The sequence below is a fragment of the Phacochoerus africanus genome, chromosome 1 (genome assembly GCF_016906955.1).
Source record: "Phacochoerus africanus isolate WHEZ1 chromosome 1, ROS_Pafr_v1, whole genome shotgun sequence".
Classification (NCBI taxonomy): Eukaryota; Metazoa; Chordata; class Mammalia; order Artiodactyla; family Suidae; genus Phacochoerus; species Phacochoerus africanus.
Genome location: NC_062544.1, coordinates 13,338,844 through 13,356,127, shown reverse-complemented (window position 1 = coordinate 13,356,127; position 17,284 = coordinate 13,338,844). Strand labels below are relative to the sequence as shown.

At 37.6% G+C, this 17,284-nt stretch overlaps 1 protein-coding gene across 3 annotated transcripts in view; it reads right to left on the bottom strand.

Moving 5' to 3' along the window:
• Positions 1-17,284, bottom strand: part of SGCD (sarcoglycan delta) — a 1,013,702-nt gene that overhangs the window by 101,805 nt on the left and 894,613 nt on the right. For all 3 annotated transcript variants that reach the window (XM_047774935.1, XM_047774843.1, XM_047774755.1), the window contains one exon: positions 4,362-4,434. In XM_047774935.1, coding sequence (XP_047630891.1) covers positions 4,362-4,434 — 73 coding nt within the window. The remainder of the gene's footprint in view (positions 1-4,361; positions 4,435-17,284) is intronic.

The window sequence follows — 17,284 nt, the reverse complement described above, 5'->3', positions numbered from 1 at the left end:
AACCTACTGAGCTGGACCAGTGATCAAACCCTCATCCTTATGGATTCTAGTTGGGCTCATTACCACTCAGCCACAATGGGAACTTCCCTTGACTCTTACACAGTGTCAAAAAACAGATAACAAACTTGGTAAACCGTTGCTGGTACACATGAAATGGAAAATCAGGTCACCATCCTTGCTATAATTGTATGTTGAGTAAGAGCATATTGGCACATCTGCTGATGAAGAATTCTTTTGTGAAGACATTTTGGCTCCTTGTTCTTTTGTAACAGAGTTGGCTTCTGTGTACACTGATCCATACAACATTTTTCCGGCTACTCTACCCACTTTTATTTTTTATACACCTGTCATGGCATATGTCTGAGAAATAGGATTTTATAGTCCAATTCCTATTCTGGTAGGATCAGAATCCTACAAGGAAACTTCACACTTGAAAAGAGTCCTTAAAGCAAGGTAGACATTCAAAGGCAGCCTCTGTTCTTTAAAAAATACATATGCAAAACTGAATGGCCTATTTCCAGTCTCAGATCAGGCATAGCCTGAGATCAGGGATTTTTCCATTTGTCTAATAGAGACTCCAGGAAGAAAAAAATTTAGTGAACAAGTGAATGTTTAAAATATTCACATTTTAAGATCATGAATTTATTCAAATCCAGTTTCTAGTCAAAGTTAGTTCTTATTTCAAGGAACAGGTGTAGTACCTGGGATATTTTCAAGGAGGGTCTTGAATCTGGAGCCATGCATCTTGATTTCAAAATTGCCCTGCAGGAGCAGAGCTTACAAATACACCTGGGTTGGGTCTGGGCGCAGACCTTGCTAATACCCCTTATTAGTCTGGAGAGAAGAAACCCTCTTTTGTGATTTTTCAGCTCAGCCCTAGATTATTTATAAACCTCTTAGGCAAGCACTGCAAATATAGTAACTATAGTAACTCAGAAGAGAAAAGCAGTGAACAAAAACTCAAGTGGGGAGGAAGCTACTGTTTCTTTAGCTGAAAGTTGAGATCTTCTAGAAATAAATATCAGTGGCTTGAAAATCTGCTTCTCATTAACAAATAAGCAAACAAAAAACCCTCCAGCAGCCAAGAAAGGGGTTTGAGGAAACAGAAGTTATCCCAACAGAGAAGGTGTCTAAAATAGGTAATGATATTTTTCTCATGTTTGATTGACTGGCTAAGGGAGGGGTGTGGATGGATATTTAAGTTCTGCATATTTATTTTAGAAGTCAGTCTAAGTATAAATAAAGCTGTTCATTTTTTTTTTTTTTTTTTTTCTTTTCTTTTCTCTTTGGCTGCCCTTCCCCATGGCATATGGAGTTCCTGGGCCAGGGATCAGATCTGCCTACACCATAGTGGTGTCAGTGCTGGACCCTTTAACCCACTCTGCTGGGCCAGGGGTCGAACCTGTGTCCTGGTGCTGCAGAGATGCTGCCAATTCCATTGGGCTACAGTGGGAACTCCTAAAGCTGTGTTCTTTCAACTCAGTTTGTCTCCCATTAACAAGTAAGACCAAGAAAATCTGGGTAAAGAATATTATTAAAAGAAAAAAAAAAGCATACAAACCCCAAACCCTCATTTAAAACATTCCAACTCAACTGCAGTGGGAGTTTTAAAGATCCATTACCTCACATCTCAACAAATAACGTTTGTTAAACTCCTTTTTACATTTTTTTTCATCTATAAGACATTCAGGTGACGGCATCCTTTTAAGCGAATCTTAAGTAAAATAAGATACTATAGGGCTACAATGTTAATTTCATTGAGTTGTGAGAAATTTATCATGGATATGTATGCTGTCAATGTGGATGAATTTTGCAACTCTTCTTTAAATTTAAAATTATTTAAAAATGATAAATAATGTAAAGGGATTAGCTGTTTGGAGTTAGGCATGACCTGGCTTCTTAGCGACAGCAGGGTTCTAGAACTGGCTCAAGGCTACATACTGGGCTTGCAATAGGGACCTAAATCCCAGCTCAGTTCTCTTCTCTATCCTGCTGCCACTAATGAGTAGACCACTTCTGCTTTACTCAGACAGTTCATTCAGTGTGACAGGCTACTACAAGTCCAGCAACTCCTGCAGATAACTTACTTTCCTTTGGCCAGAAGACACACCAGCATGGACATGTTGGATCGGTAAAACCGATCCAATTGTAAAGCCGAAAGCCAGAAGACTTAGTCACCAAGTGCATTACCTATTTACTCGATATCTAAGGTCAATACCAATCCATAGCCCAGAGTAAAATGTGCCACCCATTAAATAACAAATATGAAACAATCACGGATGCATTGGTGTAGGCTAGTCTATCAACCACATTTAATTATCCTTTCAGGTGGTCTCAGATTCTACAAAGTGGCATAAAAACAAAACAAAATCTCAGAAGGATGAAGGGGCTCAATGATCACATCCTAGGCTCCTGAGTCATTTCAGGCTATTAAGCATCAACACGATTTGAACAGGGGTAAACTCAAGTTTTAGAATTACAGTTTAAAGACTTTTTCTGCTCTCCATAAGAAAATTTTATTTCAAACTTCTGTGGATTATGCCTATCATTTTAGGATAAATTAAAAAAATACAACTGCCTCAACACTTTACTTCATTGAACTAGACTTAGAAGATTCACTTGTAAAGGTTGGAGGCTTAATTTTTTTAAGCAAGTTTGAAGGTTTCTGTAGGTTATATACAGAGGACAGTGAGTGCATTTACAGTACTAGACAAGCAAACACCCTATCCCACGTTCTTTAGGATATGAATCTCTGCAGTGGGCTGACACTTGGAGAGTTAGTTGTCTTGGATTTGCTTGGTGTGGATTGTGTTTTTATTTGTTTGTTTTTAACTACAGAAAATTTATTTTTTCTATTTAAAGAGACATCGGGCTACATCCTTTACTCTTATTTTCCCAAGTCTTTCATAATAGAGAGCTTGTTGCATAGGAAAGAGTCTGTAGTATATTTAGAGTTCAGTTCCTTATAGACAGCACGCATCTTTGGGGTGATAAGCACAGACTATTGACTACTTTCAAAAACTTGCTCCTATGGGGGACTGTGAAAAGAAGGGGAACTGGGCACCCTCCCATCAGCTGGCTTGAAAGTTCTCGCATCACAGCCTCAAAGATTCAGAGCATTGTCAGCTCCCTCAGAGTTCTAAACTACAGGTTTCCTTAAGTGGATCTGCTTAAAAGATTCTAGCATTTGCCCATAAAATGAAACACAAAATCTAGTTGACAGAGAGTCAGGTAACTCTGGCATTTGGATGCCCTGATAAAAACAGTTATTCCGGTAAGATTTAAAGTGTTGTAGTATGGTGTATCATCTTAAAAATATAGCTCACTACAAAAGGGATCTTGCTAAGAAAAGGTTCTTACTCCCCAGCAATTATCCCCTTCCTTTGGCTGGATTTATTTCCCTATAGTCATAAAGACTTATAGGCTTTGCCAGAGTACCACGGTGTTGTAACGAGGTGATACATTTTCCACTTAGTGAGGATGAGTTTCTCATTGGGGAAACACAAGCTCCAATGTGGTTGCTGCCGTTCTTGCACAACAGAGATCTTGGGGCTGTTCGTGAAAGTGGTGGTAAGACTTGGGTAATACAGATGCTTGTGCTTGTCATTGACGTCTTTTTGAAAGAGTAATTTAGGGCTATTTGTGATGACTGATGACGGGTTTTAATGAAAAGAACTGCAAGCAATGAAGAAAGCCAATATTCACGGAATTCTTCTCGGCTTTAAGTACAGAGTAAAAATTATAGTTATATTTGTATGAACATAATATTCTCTGCTTCTTTTGGGGGGGCTGTGGATGGTTCTTTGGTGGCAGGAATGGTTTCAGACTATACCTCTGTCTACCTGTTGGTGGTAAGTGCCACCTTGCAGAACACTTTTTTGGTGAAATCAACACACTTAGGGATATCTGATTAATTCTGGCACATGGAATACCCACAAAAGGTAGTTCTAGCACGATATAATCCTAGAAAATAGGGCGCTTGTTACATAGAAAAAATATATACTGTATTTACAGCTCAGCCTCTTTTAAACACCACTTTTCTTTGGGTTGATCAGCACCAATCACTGACTAGTTCTCTAATTGTACATATTGTGGTACCACAGAATACAACAGGAAATAAACACTGTATATGAATGAATCCTAAATCTCACAATTCAACTTCCCCCTCCAAACTCTAAAATTTAAGTCCTCAGAGAAAATTTTCTCTTGGTTAGAGCTTATCTTCACATCCTTTCTAACCTCTGCCGGTTTATATATTCATGACACTGTTACATTATTGATATTCAGAATGGATCATCAACCAGTTGCACAGAGAAAGGAAATAGCCACTTAATCAATGCAAACCATAGTCAGAAGTTTACCTTAGTTCCTTGAAGGGGTCTGCCCTGACATTAGGTGTCTCTATAGATTTAGGGAACACTGTGCCCTCTGCTCCTGTAAATAAAAGAAAAAAAGCAAACAGAGGTTGGAGAGTTGGATGCGTCACCTGGGGGCACAGTCAACAAAATGAATGGAGCTAAATGCCACGAATGCTTTACACAACCCAAAACACACATATTCTGCCACTGGCTCTAGGGCAGGGATCCATGATAGGAGAGCATTAAATCAATTCATCCAAACAGCCTTTGCAAAAACAAGGAACTTCTTTTGAAAGTGTTCTTGCAGAGATCTGAGTGAGGCTATGAGGCAAATTCTGTGTTGGCTTCAAAACAACAAAACAACAACAAAAAAATGCCTAGAAATAGTATGGTCTGACTCTCTTTTCTCTCATAAACTATTAATAGTACCCAATTGGAAATGTTTTGGAAACCAGCAGCTGAAGCTCTGTTATTGCAGAGCAGGGCACAAATCACACGGCACACACAACATCTAAGCAATGTGTTAGTTAGATGGTTGAAAACACTGTAAGATTGGAAGGTTTTGCTTAATGACAATTAAGACAAAGTTTTTCAGTAAATCAACTTCTACATTATGATCTTGAAAAGTTCAATGAAACAGAATGCTGTAAGAGATGATTTGAAGTCCAGTGCTTTTACAATTTGAGTATTACCATTGATCCCCAAATCAATCTAGACATTTAGCTCGTGACTTTGCTCTAGGCTTTTATCTTTACAACTTGTCAACACCAGCTGAAATTTTCCAGCCATAAAGACTGTGATTATCTGATTTATCTGCTCCCAAAGTGTCTTCAAATCATTTAAGCTCCAGTTTATCACAGACAATTGCGCTGGATATTCGTTTTCCAATTAAACTTAGGTAGGCAGTATCCTGTACTCTGAAGTAAACTCTGAAGTGTTTATTTTTATAAATTTAGTGTAGTTATTTGATGCTAAGAAGAAAAGTAAGGAGCGAAGAGAATAATCCTGCATATACGCGAGCATGAATCTCCTTGCATTGTTACAATGTCTAGAAATTCTCTATTAACAACTGTTTTTCCAACCCCAGATTTATCCTGACATTCTGATGAGTCTAAGAAAATGAATTGGTGTCTTGGCTTTTGTAGCAACTATGGGAATATCAAATCTGTTTGATGAATAATAGACTGCGGCAAGTGAAATCAGAAATTCTTTTCTGCCTCGACTTAACATTATATATGGTCATTAAAAGAACCTCCTGGTGAAAAATAACTTATCCTCAGCTAACATTTTTGAGTAACTATCACATTGCTAGATACTACCGTATACATATATATTTTTTATTCCCTACAACAACCCCATAAAATTGACAGTTCCAGTTGGCATAGAGACATTTCATGTGGGAATATTTAAGAAATTTTTCTGCCCATACACTCTTACTTTCCAGGATCCCAAATTGCATCATTCCAAATATACCAAAATGTACCACAGCCCTATTAAACACAAATAGTTGGTAAAATTTCATAAGAATATTCAGTTTCATTTTATATATGTATATGATTTATATATATTATATAAATATTACATTTATATAATTATGTATAGTTGTATATTTATATATAAGACTATACATAGTTTATATAATATTTATATTATTAGTGACAATATATTTATAATATAATATATAAACAATATGTATAATATGTGACTACAATATATAATGTTTAACTATATATTATAAATTTAATACAAAATTATAATACACAATTATAAACATTATGTTATATAAGTATATTATGCAAATATAATGATTATGTAAATATATTTATAATTTAATAAAATTTATTTTGTATAGATAATCTATTTTGCCCCTGTGATTGAAACTTTATTATTTATTTAATTATTTATTTTCCCACTGTACAGCAAGGGGATCAAGTCATTCTTACATGTATACATTACAATTACATTTTTTTCCACACCCTTTATTCTGTTGCAACATGAATATCTAGACAAAGTTCTCAATGCTACTCAGCAGGATCTCTTTGTAAATCTAAGTTGTGTCTGATAAGCCCAAGCTCCTGATCCCCAAGCTCCCATCAGGCAGCCACAAGTCTTTTCTCCAAGTCCATGATTTTCTTTTCTAAGGAGATGTTCATTTGTGCTGGATATTAGATTCCAGTTATGAGTGATATCATATGGTATTTGTCTTTGTCTTTCTGGCTCATTTCACTCAGGATGAGATTCTCTAGTTCCATCCATGTTGCTGCAAATGGCATTATGTCATTCTTTTTTAGTGCTGAGTAGTATCATCGTGTATATAGACCACATCTTCCGAATCCATAATCTGTCGAGGAATTTGGGTTGTTTCCAGTCTGGCTATGTGAATAGTGCTGCAATGAACATGGGGTGCATGTGTCTTTTTAAGTAGAGTTTTGTCCGGATAGATGCCCAAGAGAAGGACTGTGGGGTCATATGGAAGTTCTATGTATAGATTTCTAAGGTATCTCCAAACTGTTCTCCATAGGGCTGTACAGTTGACATTCCCACCAGCAGTGCAGGAGGGTTCCCTTTCTCCACAGCCCTCCAACACTTGTTATTTGTAGATATTAATTGATGGCCATTCTGACTGGTGTGAGGTGATATCTCATGGTAGTTTGATTTTCATTTCTCTTATAACCAGCGAAGTTGAGCATTTTTTCATATGTTTGCTGGCCATCTGTATATCTTCTTTGGAGAAATGTCTACTCAGGTCTTTTGCCCGTTTCTCCATTGATTGATTGGCTTTTTTGCTGTTGGGTTGTGTAAGTTGTTTATATATTCTAGAGAATAAGCCCTTATCGGTTGCATCATTTGAAACTATTTTCTCCCATTCTGAAAGTTGTCTTTTTTTGTTTTCCTTTGGGTTTCCTTTGCTGTGCCAAAGCTTTTCAGTTTGATGAGGTCCCATGGGTTTATTTTTGCTCTCATTTCTATTGCTTTGGGAGACTGACCTGAGAAAATATTCATGATGTTGATGTCAGAGAGTGTTTTGCCTATGTTTTTTCTAGGAGTTTGATGGTGTCCTGTCGTATATTTAAGTCTTTCAGCCATTGGAGTTTATTTTTGTGCATGGTGTGAGGGTGTGTTCTAGTTTCATTGTTTTGCATGCAGCTGTCCAGGCTTCCCAGCAATGCTTGCTGAATAGACTTTCTTTTTCTTATTTTATGAATTTTATGTTCTTGCCTCCCTTGTCAAAAATTGACCATAGGTGTCAGGGTTTATTTCCGGATTCCCTATTCTGTTCCATTGGTCGTCTGTCTGTTTTGATACCAGTACCACACTGTTTGATGCTGTGGCTTTGTAGTATTTCTTGAAGTCAGGGAGAGTTATGCTCCTGCTTGGTTTTTGTTTCTCAGGATTGCTTTGGCGATCTGGGTCTTTTGTGGTTCCATATAAATATTGTATTGTTTGTTCTAGTTCTGTGAAAAAGTTCATGGGTCATTTGATAGGGATTGCTTGAATCTGTAGATTGCTTGGGTAGTATGCATTTTTACAATATTGATTTTCCCAATCCAGGAACATGGCATATCTTTCCATTTTTTACATCTTCTTTGATTTCTCTGATAAAGTTTTATAGTTCTCGGCATATAGGTCCTTTACCTCCTGGTCAGGTGTATTCCGAGGTATTTGATTTTGTGAGGGTGCAATTTTAAAAGGTATCGTATTTTTGATTCCTTTTCTAATATTCATTGCGGTATACAGAAATGCAACTGACTTCTGAATGTTAATCTTATATCCTGCTACTTTGCTGAATTTATGAATCAGTTCAAGTAGTTTTGGGGTTGAGTCCTTGGTTTTCTATGTATAGTATCAGTGTCATCTGCATACAGTGACAGTTTGATCTCTTCTCTTCCTATATGGATGCCTTTTATTTCTTTTGTTTTCTGATTGCTGTGGCTAGGACTTCCAAAACTATGTTGAAGAGCAGTGGTGAGAGTGGGCATCCCTGTCTTGTTCCGATTTGAGTGAGAAGGCTTTCAGTTTCCCATTGAGTATTACATTTGCTGTGGGTTTCTCATAAATGGCTTTGATTCTATTCAGGAATGTTCCTCTATACCCACTTTGGCGAGGGTCTTGATCATGAATGGATGTTGGACTTTGTCAAATGTTTTTCTGCGTCTATGAGATGATACATAGATTTTTGACTTTTTTTTGTTAATGTGGTGTATGATGCTGATTGTTTGCGTATGTTGAACCATCTTGTGAACCTGGGATGAACCCAACCTGGTCATGGTGTAAATTTTTTTGGTATGTTGTTGGATTCGGTTGGCTAAGATTTTGTTGAGAATTTTGATCTATATTCATTAATGATATTGGGCGATAGTTTCTTTTTTGTGGTATCTCTGTCTGGTTTTGGAATGAGGGTGATGGTGGCATCATAGAATGTCTTTGGGAGTATTCTTCTTCTTCAACCTTTGAAAGAGTTTAAGGAGGATGGGCACCAATTCCTCTTTATATGTTTGATAGAATTCACCTGTGAAGCCATCTGGTCCTGGACTTTTCTTTGTAGGGAGTGATTTTATGACCTCTTCAATTTCATTTCTAGTGATCGGTCTGTTCAGTTGGTCTGTTTCTACTTGATTCAGTTTTGGCAGGCTGTAAGATTCTAGAAAATTGTCCATTCTTCCAGATTGTCAAACTGTTTGCCGTATAGTTGTCAGTGTCTCTTATGGTTTTTTGTATTTCTGCTGTATCCGTTGTGATTTCTCCTTTTTCATTTATAATTTTGGTTATTTGGGTTCTTTCTCTCCTCTTTTTAGTGAGTCTGGCCAGGGGTTTGTCAATTTTGTTGACCTTTTCAAAGAACCAGCTCTTGGTTTTATTAATTTTCTCTATTGTTTTTTCAATCTGTATTTTATTGATTTCTTTGACCTTTATAATTTCTTTCCTTCTGCTGACTTTAGGTCTTTTTTGTTCTTCTTTTTCTAATTCATTTAGGTGGAGGGTTAAGTTATCAATTTGGGATCTTTCTTCTTTTTTGAGAAAGGCCTGTATTGCTATAAATTTCCCTCTGAGCACTGCTTTCGCAGCATCCCATAGATTTTGAGAGGTTGTGTCTTCATTATCATTTGTTTCAAGGTAGTTTTTAATTTCCTTCTTGATTTCCTCAATGAGACCCACTGGTTTTTTAGTAGCATGTTGTTTAGTCTCCATGTAGTAGGTTTTTTCTCTTTCCTTTTCCCATGGTTGATTTCTAATTTCATGGCATTGTGGTCAGGGGAGATACTTGAGATAATTTCTATGCTCCTAAATTTATTGAGGTTAGCTTTGTGTCCCAATAGGTGGTCGATTCTTGAGAATGTTCCATGAGCATTTGAGAAGAATGTGTATTCTGCTTTTTTTGGATGTAGTGTCCTGAAGATATCAATGAAGTCTAACTTTTCTATTGTTTCCTTTAGGATCTCTGTTGCTTTATTGGTTTTCTGTCTAGAGGATCTGTCCATTGATGTGAGGGGGGTATTAAGGTCTCCTACTATGATTGTATTCTCATGAATATCTCCCTTTATGCCTGTTAATATTTGTTGTATGTATCTGGGTGCTCCTGTATTTGGGGCATATATGTTGACGATAGTAACATCCTCTCCTTGGATGGATCCCTTAGTCATTAAGTAGTGTCCTTCTTTGTCTTTCTTTATGTCTTTTGTTTTAAAGTCTATTTTGTCTGATATGAGCGTTGCGACTCCTGCTTTTCTGTCATGTCTATTGGCGTGAAATATTTTTCCCCACCCTTTCACTTTCAATCTATATGTATCTTTTGTCCTAAGGTGAGTTTCTTGTAGGCAGCATATTGAAGGTTTTTGCCTTTTTATCCACTCAGCCACTCTGTGTCTTTTGATTGGGGCGTTCAGTCCATTGACATTTAAGGTGATAATTGATAGATGATTATTTATTGCCATTTGAGCCTCATGTTCCAGTTGATTCTATGGTTCTCCATTCTTCCTTTTTTTTTTTTTTTGGTTGGATGGTCTCCTGTTATTATCTGCTTGAGTGTATTTTTTTTTTCATTTTTTGCGAATGCAATATTTGCTTTTGGCTTGTGGTTGCCCTGTTTTTTGAGTATGCTAACCCCTTCCCATAATTGTGTGTTTTAGCCTGATGGTCCTGTAAGTTCAAACACTTCATTACTATATTAAAATTAAGAAGAGAAACATACAAACAAACAAACAAAAAGGGTTATTTACTTCCTAACATCCCTTGCCCACCTTTTATGATTTTCATGACTCTTTTTTTTTCTTTTTAATTTTATTTTCTTTGAAGCATGTTCATGATTAAATCTGTATGCTGTCTTATTTGAGTGACTGCTCTCTGATTGCGGTTTCCTCAGTCCTAGTTCTTCCTCTTCTTCTTCTTTTTTTTTTCTTTTCTTTTTCTTCCCTTTCCTTCCTTTCTTTTTGGTTTAGAGAAGCCCTTTCAATATTTCCTTTAACCTGGGTTTTGTGTTGCTGTATTATTTAGGTTTTTGTTTGTTGGAAAAAATTTTTTATTTCCCCTTGTATTTTAAATGATATTCTTGCTGGATAGAGTATTCTAGGTTGCATATTTTTTCCTTTTAGCACTTTAAATATCTCTTGCCGTTCCCTCCTGGCCTGTAGTGTTTCTGTAGAGAAGTCAGCTGATATTCTTATGGGGGTTCCCTTGTAGGTAACATTCTGTTTTTCTCTTGCTGCCTTTAGGATCCTCTCTTTATCACTAACTTTTGCCATTTTTATTATGATGTGTCTTGCTGTGGGTCTGTTTGGGTTCAGTTTGTTTGTGGCCCTCTGTGCTTCTTGTATCTTTAACCCAGTATCCTTTAGATTTGGGAAGTTTCCATCGATAATTTCTTCAAATATATTTTTCCATCCCCTTATCATTTTCTACTCCTTCTGGAATTCCTATTATACGTAGATTGGCCCGCTTTATATTATCCCATAGGTCTCTTATATTGCTTTCCAGTTTTTGGATTCGGTTTCGTGTCTGTTGACCGGATTGAGTGATTTCCATTATTCTATCTTCCATATCACTGATTCATTCTTCTGCATTATTCATTCTGGTTTTTACTGCCCTTAGTTCAGTTTGCACCTCTGCAAATGAATGTTCTAGTTTTCTTGGCTCCTCCTTATATGTTCTAGTTCCTTTCTGAGGGTATCTGCATTACTGTTCATATCTTCTCTTAATTCCTTCAGTATTTTCACTATTTCTCTTTTGAACTCCAGGTCTGTCAGACTGCAGGGATCTGTTTCATTGTTGACTGTTTTAGGTGATTTCTCCTGTTGGTTTGACTGGGGGTGGTTTCTCTGCTTCTTCATCTTGCTTGTTGTTTTCTTTCTCCTGAGGGAATTGTACTCTCCATTATCAGGCAGTGTTTGCCTTGTCACTGCCATGGAATATTTCCTGAGGGCTGGTGTTGTTGGTCAGTCTTTTTTTGAGGCAGTGTGGCTTTTCTGGAGTGTTGATGGGGCTAACAGTGTTTCTTTGAAGCAAAGGAGGACTTCCTGAGGGCAGACAGGACTGGGAGGTCCACACCACGATGGTAGCAGATTTCACTTGGTCATGCAGAGCTTGCTCTGGTGTTTTTAGGCTGTGGGGTTCTTGCAGGGGGTTGGCGGTGTTCGGCAGCTGTTCCTCAGGAGTGCAGCACCCCCTGGGGGCTGGAGTAGCTATCTGGGTCACTGAGAACCTAAGAGGCTCTTCCCTAGGGCAGCCCAACTCAGAAGGACGGCCTAGGAATGTAGGCGGATCTTTTCACAGTCTGGCCGAGCTTGTTGCAGCTTTTCTGGGCTGCAGGGGCTCTTCCAGGGGGCTGGTGGTGCTGAGCAGCTATTCCGAGGGAGTGGGGCACCCCCTGGGGGCTTATGCGGGTAGCAGGGCTGCTGGAAACCCAAGAGGCTCCTCCCCAGGGCAGCCCAACTCAGAAAAACCGTCTGAGATCTTTTCCCGGCTCTGCCAAGCTTGTTGCAGATTTTCTGGGCTGCAGGGGGTCCTGCCTGGAGCTGGCAGTCCTATGCAACTGGTCCACTAGGTCTCGGCACCCCCTGGGGGCTGGGGCAGGGAAATACCAGCATTTTTAGCAACATGGATGGACCTAGAAATTATCATGCTAAGTGAAGTCAGACATACAATGAGACACCAACATCAAATGCTTTCACTGACATGTGGAATCTGAAAAAAAGAGAGACTGAACTTCTTTGCAGAACAGATACTGACTCACAGAACTTGAAAAACCTATGGTTTGCAAAGAAGACAGTTTGGGGGGCGGGGGGATGCTCCAGGGTTGTGGGATGGAAATCGTATAAATTGGATTGTGATGATCACTGTACAACTATAAATGTAATAAATTCATTGAGTAATAAAAATAACATTTTAAAAGCACTTACTATGAAGAGAAACTCTTGAAATTGCCATCATTTGATCATCAGAATAACCCTGTGAGGGAGGAACTGTTAATAATATCTGCTCTTATGGATATGGAATGTGAGGTTCCGAGAGGTCAAGGAATTTTCCTATGGTCACACCAGGAAGAGGGGGAGCCAAGATTTGAACGCTAGCATTTCAGCTCTTGAACTGGTGCCCTTGACCCTAATCTAGACTCTCACTCAGCAGATTAAATAACTCTCTACATGCTCAACTTTTCATGAAATATGAACAAATATCCATTTTTACATCATCAAGTAACACCTGCCAAATCCCCATTACTCCTCTTCTAAAAGTAATTCCCATGTACAATGAAATGTGATATTAATACATTTCAAAAAGACCATTTGTTTCCAAGTCTCACTAGATTTCTGATTTTCACACCATTTTTCACTTTTCCCAAAGCCGCAGAGTGGACAATCTTCCATCAGGATGAATTCCTTCATCCCATCCTCTTTCCATTCTTAGATAATAAATTATTCTCAATTTTATTATTTCAAAAAGGTTTCTATGAACACTGTACCTAATGATTCCTTCTTTTGACACAATATAATTTACTGGCAATAAATGTTCATAAACAGTTTGAGTGAAAAATCCATAAAGCCATTTCAGCTTTATTTTAAGTTCCATTTAATGTCCCTCAAAAATGATTTCATCAATGTGTTTCCATTAGCTGGTTCTCTGCCCAATAACTTAATTCCACACAATCAATCAGGAACTTATAAAGCCTGAGACAGGATCTTTCGAAAGTGTTTTGAATCATCATAAAGATCAGCTCAATGGCTTTTTTTTTCCCTACTAGCACAGGTACGGGGTAAACTCGACACACACACACACACACAAATCTCAAATGGGTTATGTTACCATGGTAACTAAAAAGCAAGCCTCTTCACTCTTGAAAGTAAACTCAAGTTTGGAGCTCAGTTTGGTTATGCTTTTCCTTCAATGTGTCCTGGATGTCCAGAGACTTGAAATCTAGTCCTATCTCTGTGATGTTGGGCAAATTAGATAAGCTCCTCAGGCTCCTTCACTGTAAAATGCAGGATGGGGTGGGAAGTATCAGAGCTAAACTGTTTTCTTCCCAAATTTAAAATTTTATAAGGTTAACAGTCTAATCTAAACAAAAGGCTCTCTATAGCCACCTCCATTCCCTATCTGAAAATAGAGCAACTCTGGATCATCAAAGGCAAATGCTAAAAATGTTCTCACTGTTTAAGGAAGAAGAAAATTAAATCAGCAGACTTTATACAATTTAAACTGCATTCAATTGGTAGAAATAATCACCAGAAAATAAACCTCATAAGAGATAATTCATTGCAGATGAGACTAACTAAAGAAAACCCCCCAAACCGTGTTTGTAACTCTTAACTGGTCTGGGGAAATTCAATTTTATAAAAATAATAAACATTAAATTACCTAAACCTAAACATGTTAAAAATAGCATGAACTAATTACAAGAAGAAAAATTTAGATCTCCAAGTTTGGACACAGGAAATTTGGACTTGAGAGAAACATTAGACACACACATAAAAAAGTACAATGTTAGAAGTTATAATTATTAACAGTAGAGAACAAAAACTATGATGAGTCACACTTTGTTGTATATGAAAAAGGATTGCTCTTACAGACACAACTTCCAAGAAAAAATTTTAAAAAGGGCATAAATGGTTTAAGTGTACTGTTAGAAAATTGATGAAGGAATTAAACCAGCTTAATGGAGTTTGCTCTGGTAAATTCTTTCTTGACATACTTTCATTAACACTATCTTAATTATGATGAATGCTTTTGTATTCATGGATAGTCTAAAAATCATCTTTGGGTTTAAAACCTTGGAGGTAAAACATTCCAAGTTTTCCAATTCCTGTTGCAAGGGTAGATATATCCCGTATCCGTGGGTAGATAAATCCTTAATTACAAGCATATTTCCCTTGATAAGGTAAGGTTCCATTTCTATACCAATATTATATTATAAAAGAGAGAAAAGGATGTCAATCTAAAAAATGGTGGTAAGAAAATGGGAGACGGAATGATTTCCTGAAATATCAGAGACCTGGGAAACCAGACTTGATTTTTAGTGCTGATTTTGTATCAGCTCATAGATTACCTTTGGCAATTTGCCCTCAGGTGTCATTTCTCCCTTAGTTGTACAAAGTGGAGGTGGGATGACATGGTCCATGAGGCTACCTCCAGCCCTTTGTCATATATACATGACAAACCTCTAGATGACTCAGCTGGATAAACCCAAGGGACCAAGGGAGGAGCATACTGGGTTTGATCAACCCAGAGATAAAGGTATTTAACAAAAATGTATTGAGCAGGGGGCTCTAGAGGTGAACCAGAGAGACATGGGGCTCATCGTCTAGTAGAATATACTATTCTCCAGTAGGGTACACTGGTTAAAGAATCAGTAATTAAATAACCTCAGAAATAAAATACGATAGTGGCAAATGGTGATAAAGACTTGAAAGGAAAATTAAACATGTCTTTGAACGTCTAAAACTTGGGGTCATAAGTTGGTCTGACAGGTACATTTCCCTAAAAAAGTGAAAGTTTTGCTGCTATTTGTTAAGTGATTAGGAATAACCTAGTTAAGAGGGAGAAGGAACAGTAGGAATGACGATGCAAAGGTGGCAGGGTTGGGAAGCTGAAGCCAATAAAGAAGTCTAGTGTGGCCGGACCATGCTGAGATAGGGAGAATAGCATGGGATGAGACCAGAGAGGGGAGTTGGCCCAAGTGAAACAGAGCCACAGTGAAGGTTTTAAGCAGACCTGAGCAAATTGCATTTTTTTCAAAGATAACTGTGGCTGCATGTTATGGTTTGCATTATTTGTTTCCCCCTAAAAGTCATATGCTCCAACTCTAACCTTCACCAGAAGCCAACCCAGACCTCTCAGCCTTTAGAACAGTGAGAAATATGTATCTGTTGCTGAAGCCACCCAGTCTGTGGTGCTCTGTTGTAGCAGCTTGCCTGAGCCACCTGAGACACTGTATTGTGGAAATGACGCTGGAGGAGAACAAGGGTAAATGAAGCGAGGCCTGGGAGACAGATGACAGGTTGGACTGAAGAGCTGGCAGCCAGGATGGAGAATTGCAGATGGGATAGGAAATACATTAAGAGGAAAACCAGTGGGATCTAGTGATATGCAGGACAAGAGGGAGACAGACAAATGACCACAGGGCCCGGGGGAAGAGCTGAAATTGATGTCAAAGCCAAGTGATTAATACACAAAGACAGCTGTGCCCATGGCAACCTTATACTTCTCCAATAACATCTAGCTTCTTTGATATGTGATATTTGAAGTGCAATTGAAATTGTCTTTACTTAATAAAAGAGGCTTCTCTGAAACCAATTACATTTTTCCTGTGAAGGTACAGACAACGTGATAAAGAAAAAAATTAAGTCTCTCATAGTGTTTACAAGCATTTTTTTTTTAAACACTATGAATCATTGACTGTCTTCTGTGAAAGATAATTTTCTGGTTACTCCAAAGTTTTAGCTTTGTTTAAAACTATGTTTAAAATAGTTCTAAAATACATGAGATAATGTTTTTTTCCCCTTTGGACATTCAGACTAGTGAACATGGTTACACTTTGATGTTTAAACAGTCTATAATGTCTGAGTGAGACCCATTTTCTTGAAAACCAATCTCTCTACAGCACATTATCCATGGTAGGTATAAGAGAGTGAATTGCAGGAGAAGTGATCACAGGAAATCCCTCAGGATTTTCCACAGAAACAGTGTTTCTATATTTTGTTCCTAACACGAACTTTTGACTTTCTTTTCATAGTGTCATATGGTGAAACAGTCTTTTCAAGGAGCTAGTTAGGTCATGTTTAATCAACAATTTAAAATGAACTACAGTAGGAAAAAAATTACATTAGGGAGATAACTATTAAAAATAATAAAAATAAATAAATAAAATGAACTGAGTAATCAGTGAGGTTGCAGAATCTCCACCAATTTCGGGATTAAGTACTTTGAAGGTAGCTCTCAATTTCTGAAATCCATCCCACACGTAAGCAACAAAAATATGCAAGGCAGTAACTCTGAGTTGAAAAAGCCACTTAAAGTAACTTAATCTCATCGTTTCTCCCTGACTGCTGGTGGCATTTAATAAAATGCTAATGCAAAACATCTGTAGTCATTACAAGTTGTTTCTCAGATACGTACCAAATATTTTCTTTTTAGGGATGAGGGCATATTCTCCTGACCTAAAAGTACAGGTAACTAATTGATTCAACAAATATGGGAGGTTGGTGGGGAAAAAAGATTCAGATATTCCTCTTTATGATATAAAAAAATACTAAATCTATAGCCGTTCTAAGTGTTGTCGTATTTGTTGTCCACAAGTCTTCAGCAATTACCTACTACGTGCATGGCACAGTGATAAGGCAATATGCAGCATGAAGCTCAAATCTCTGCCCTTAGGTTGTTTTATTATAGCCAGACAGAAAGATATTAGAGAACAAATTTAAACTGATTTTTAATAAAAA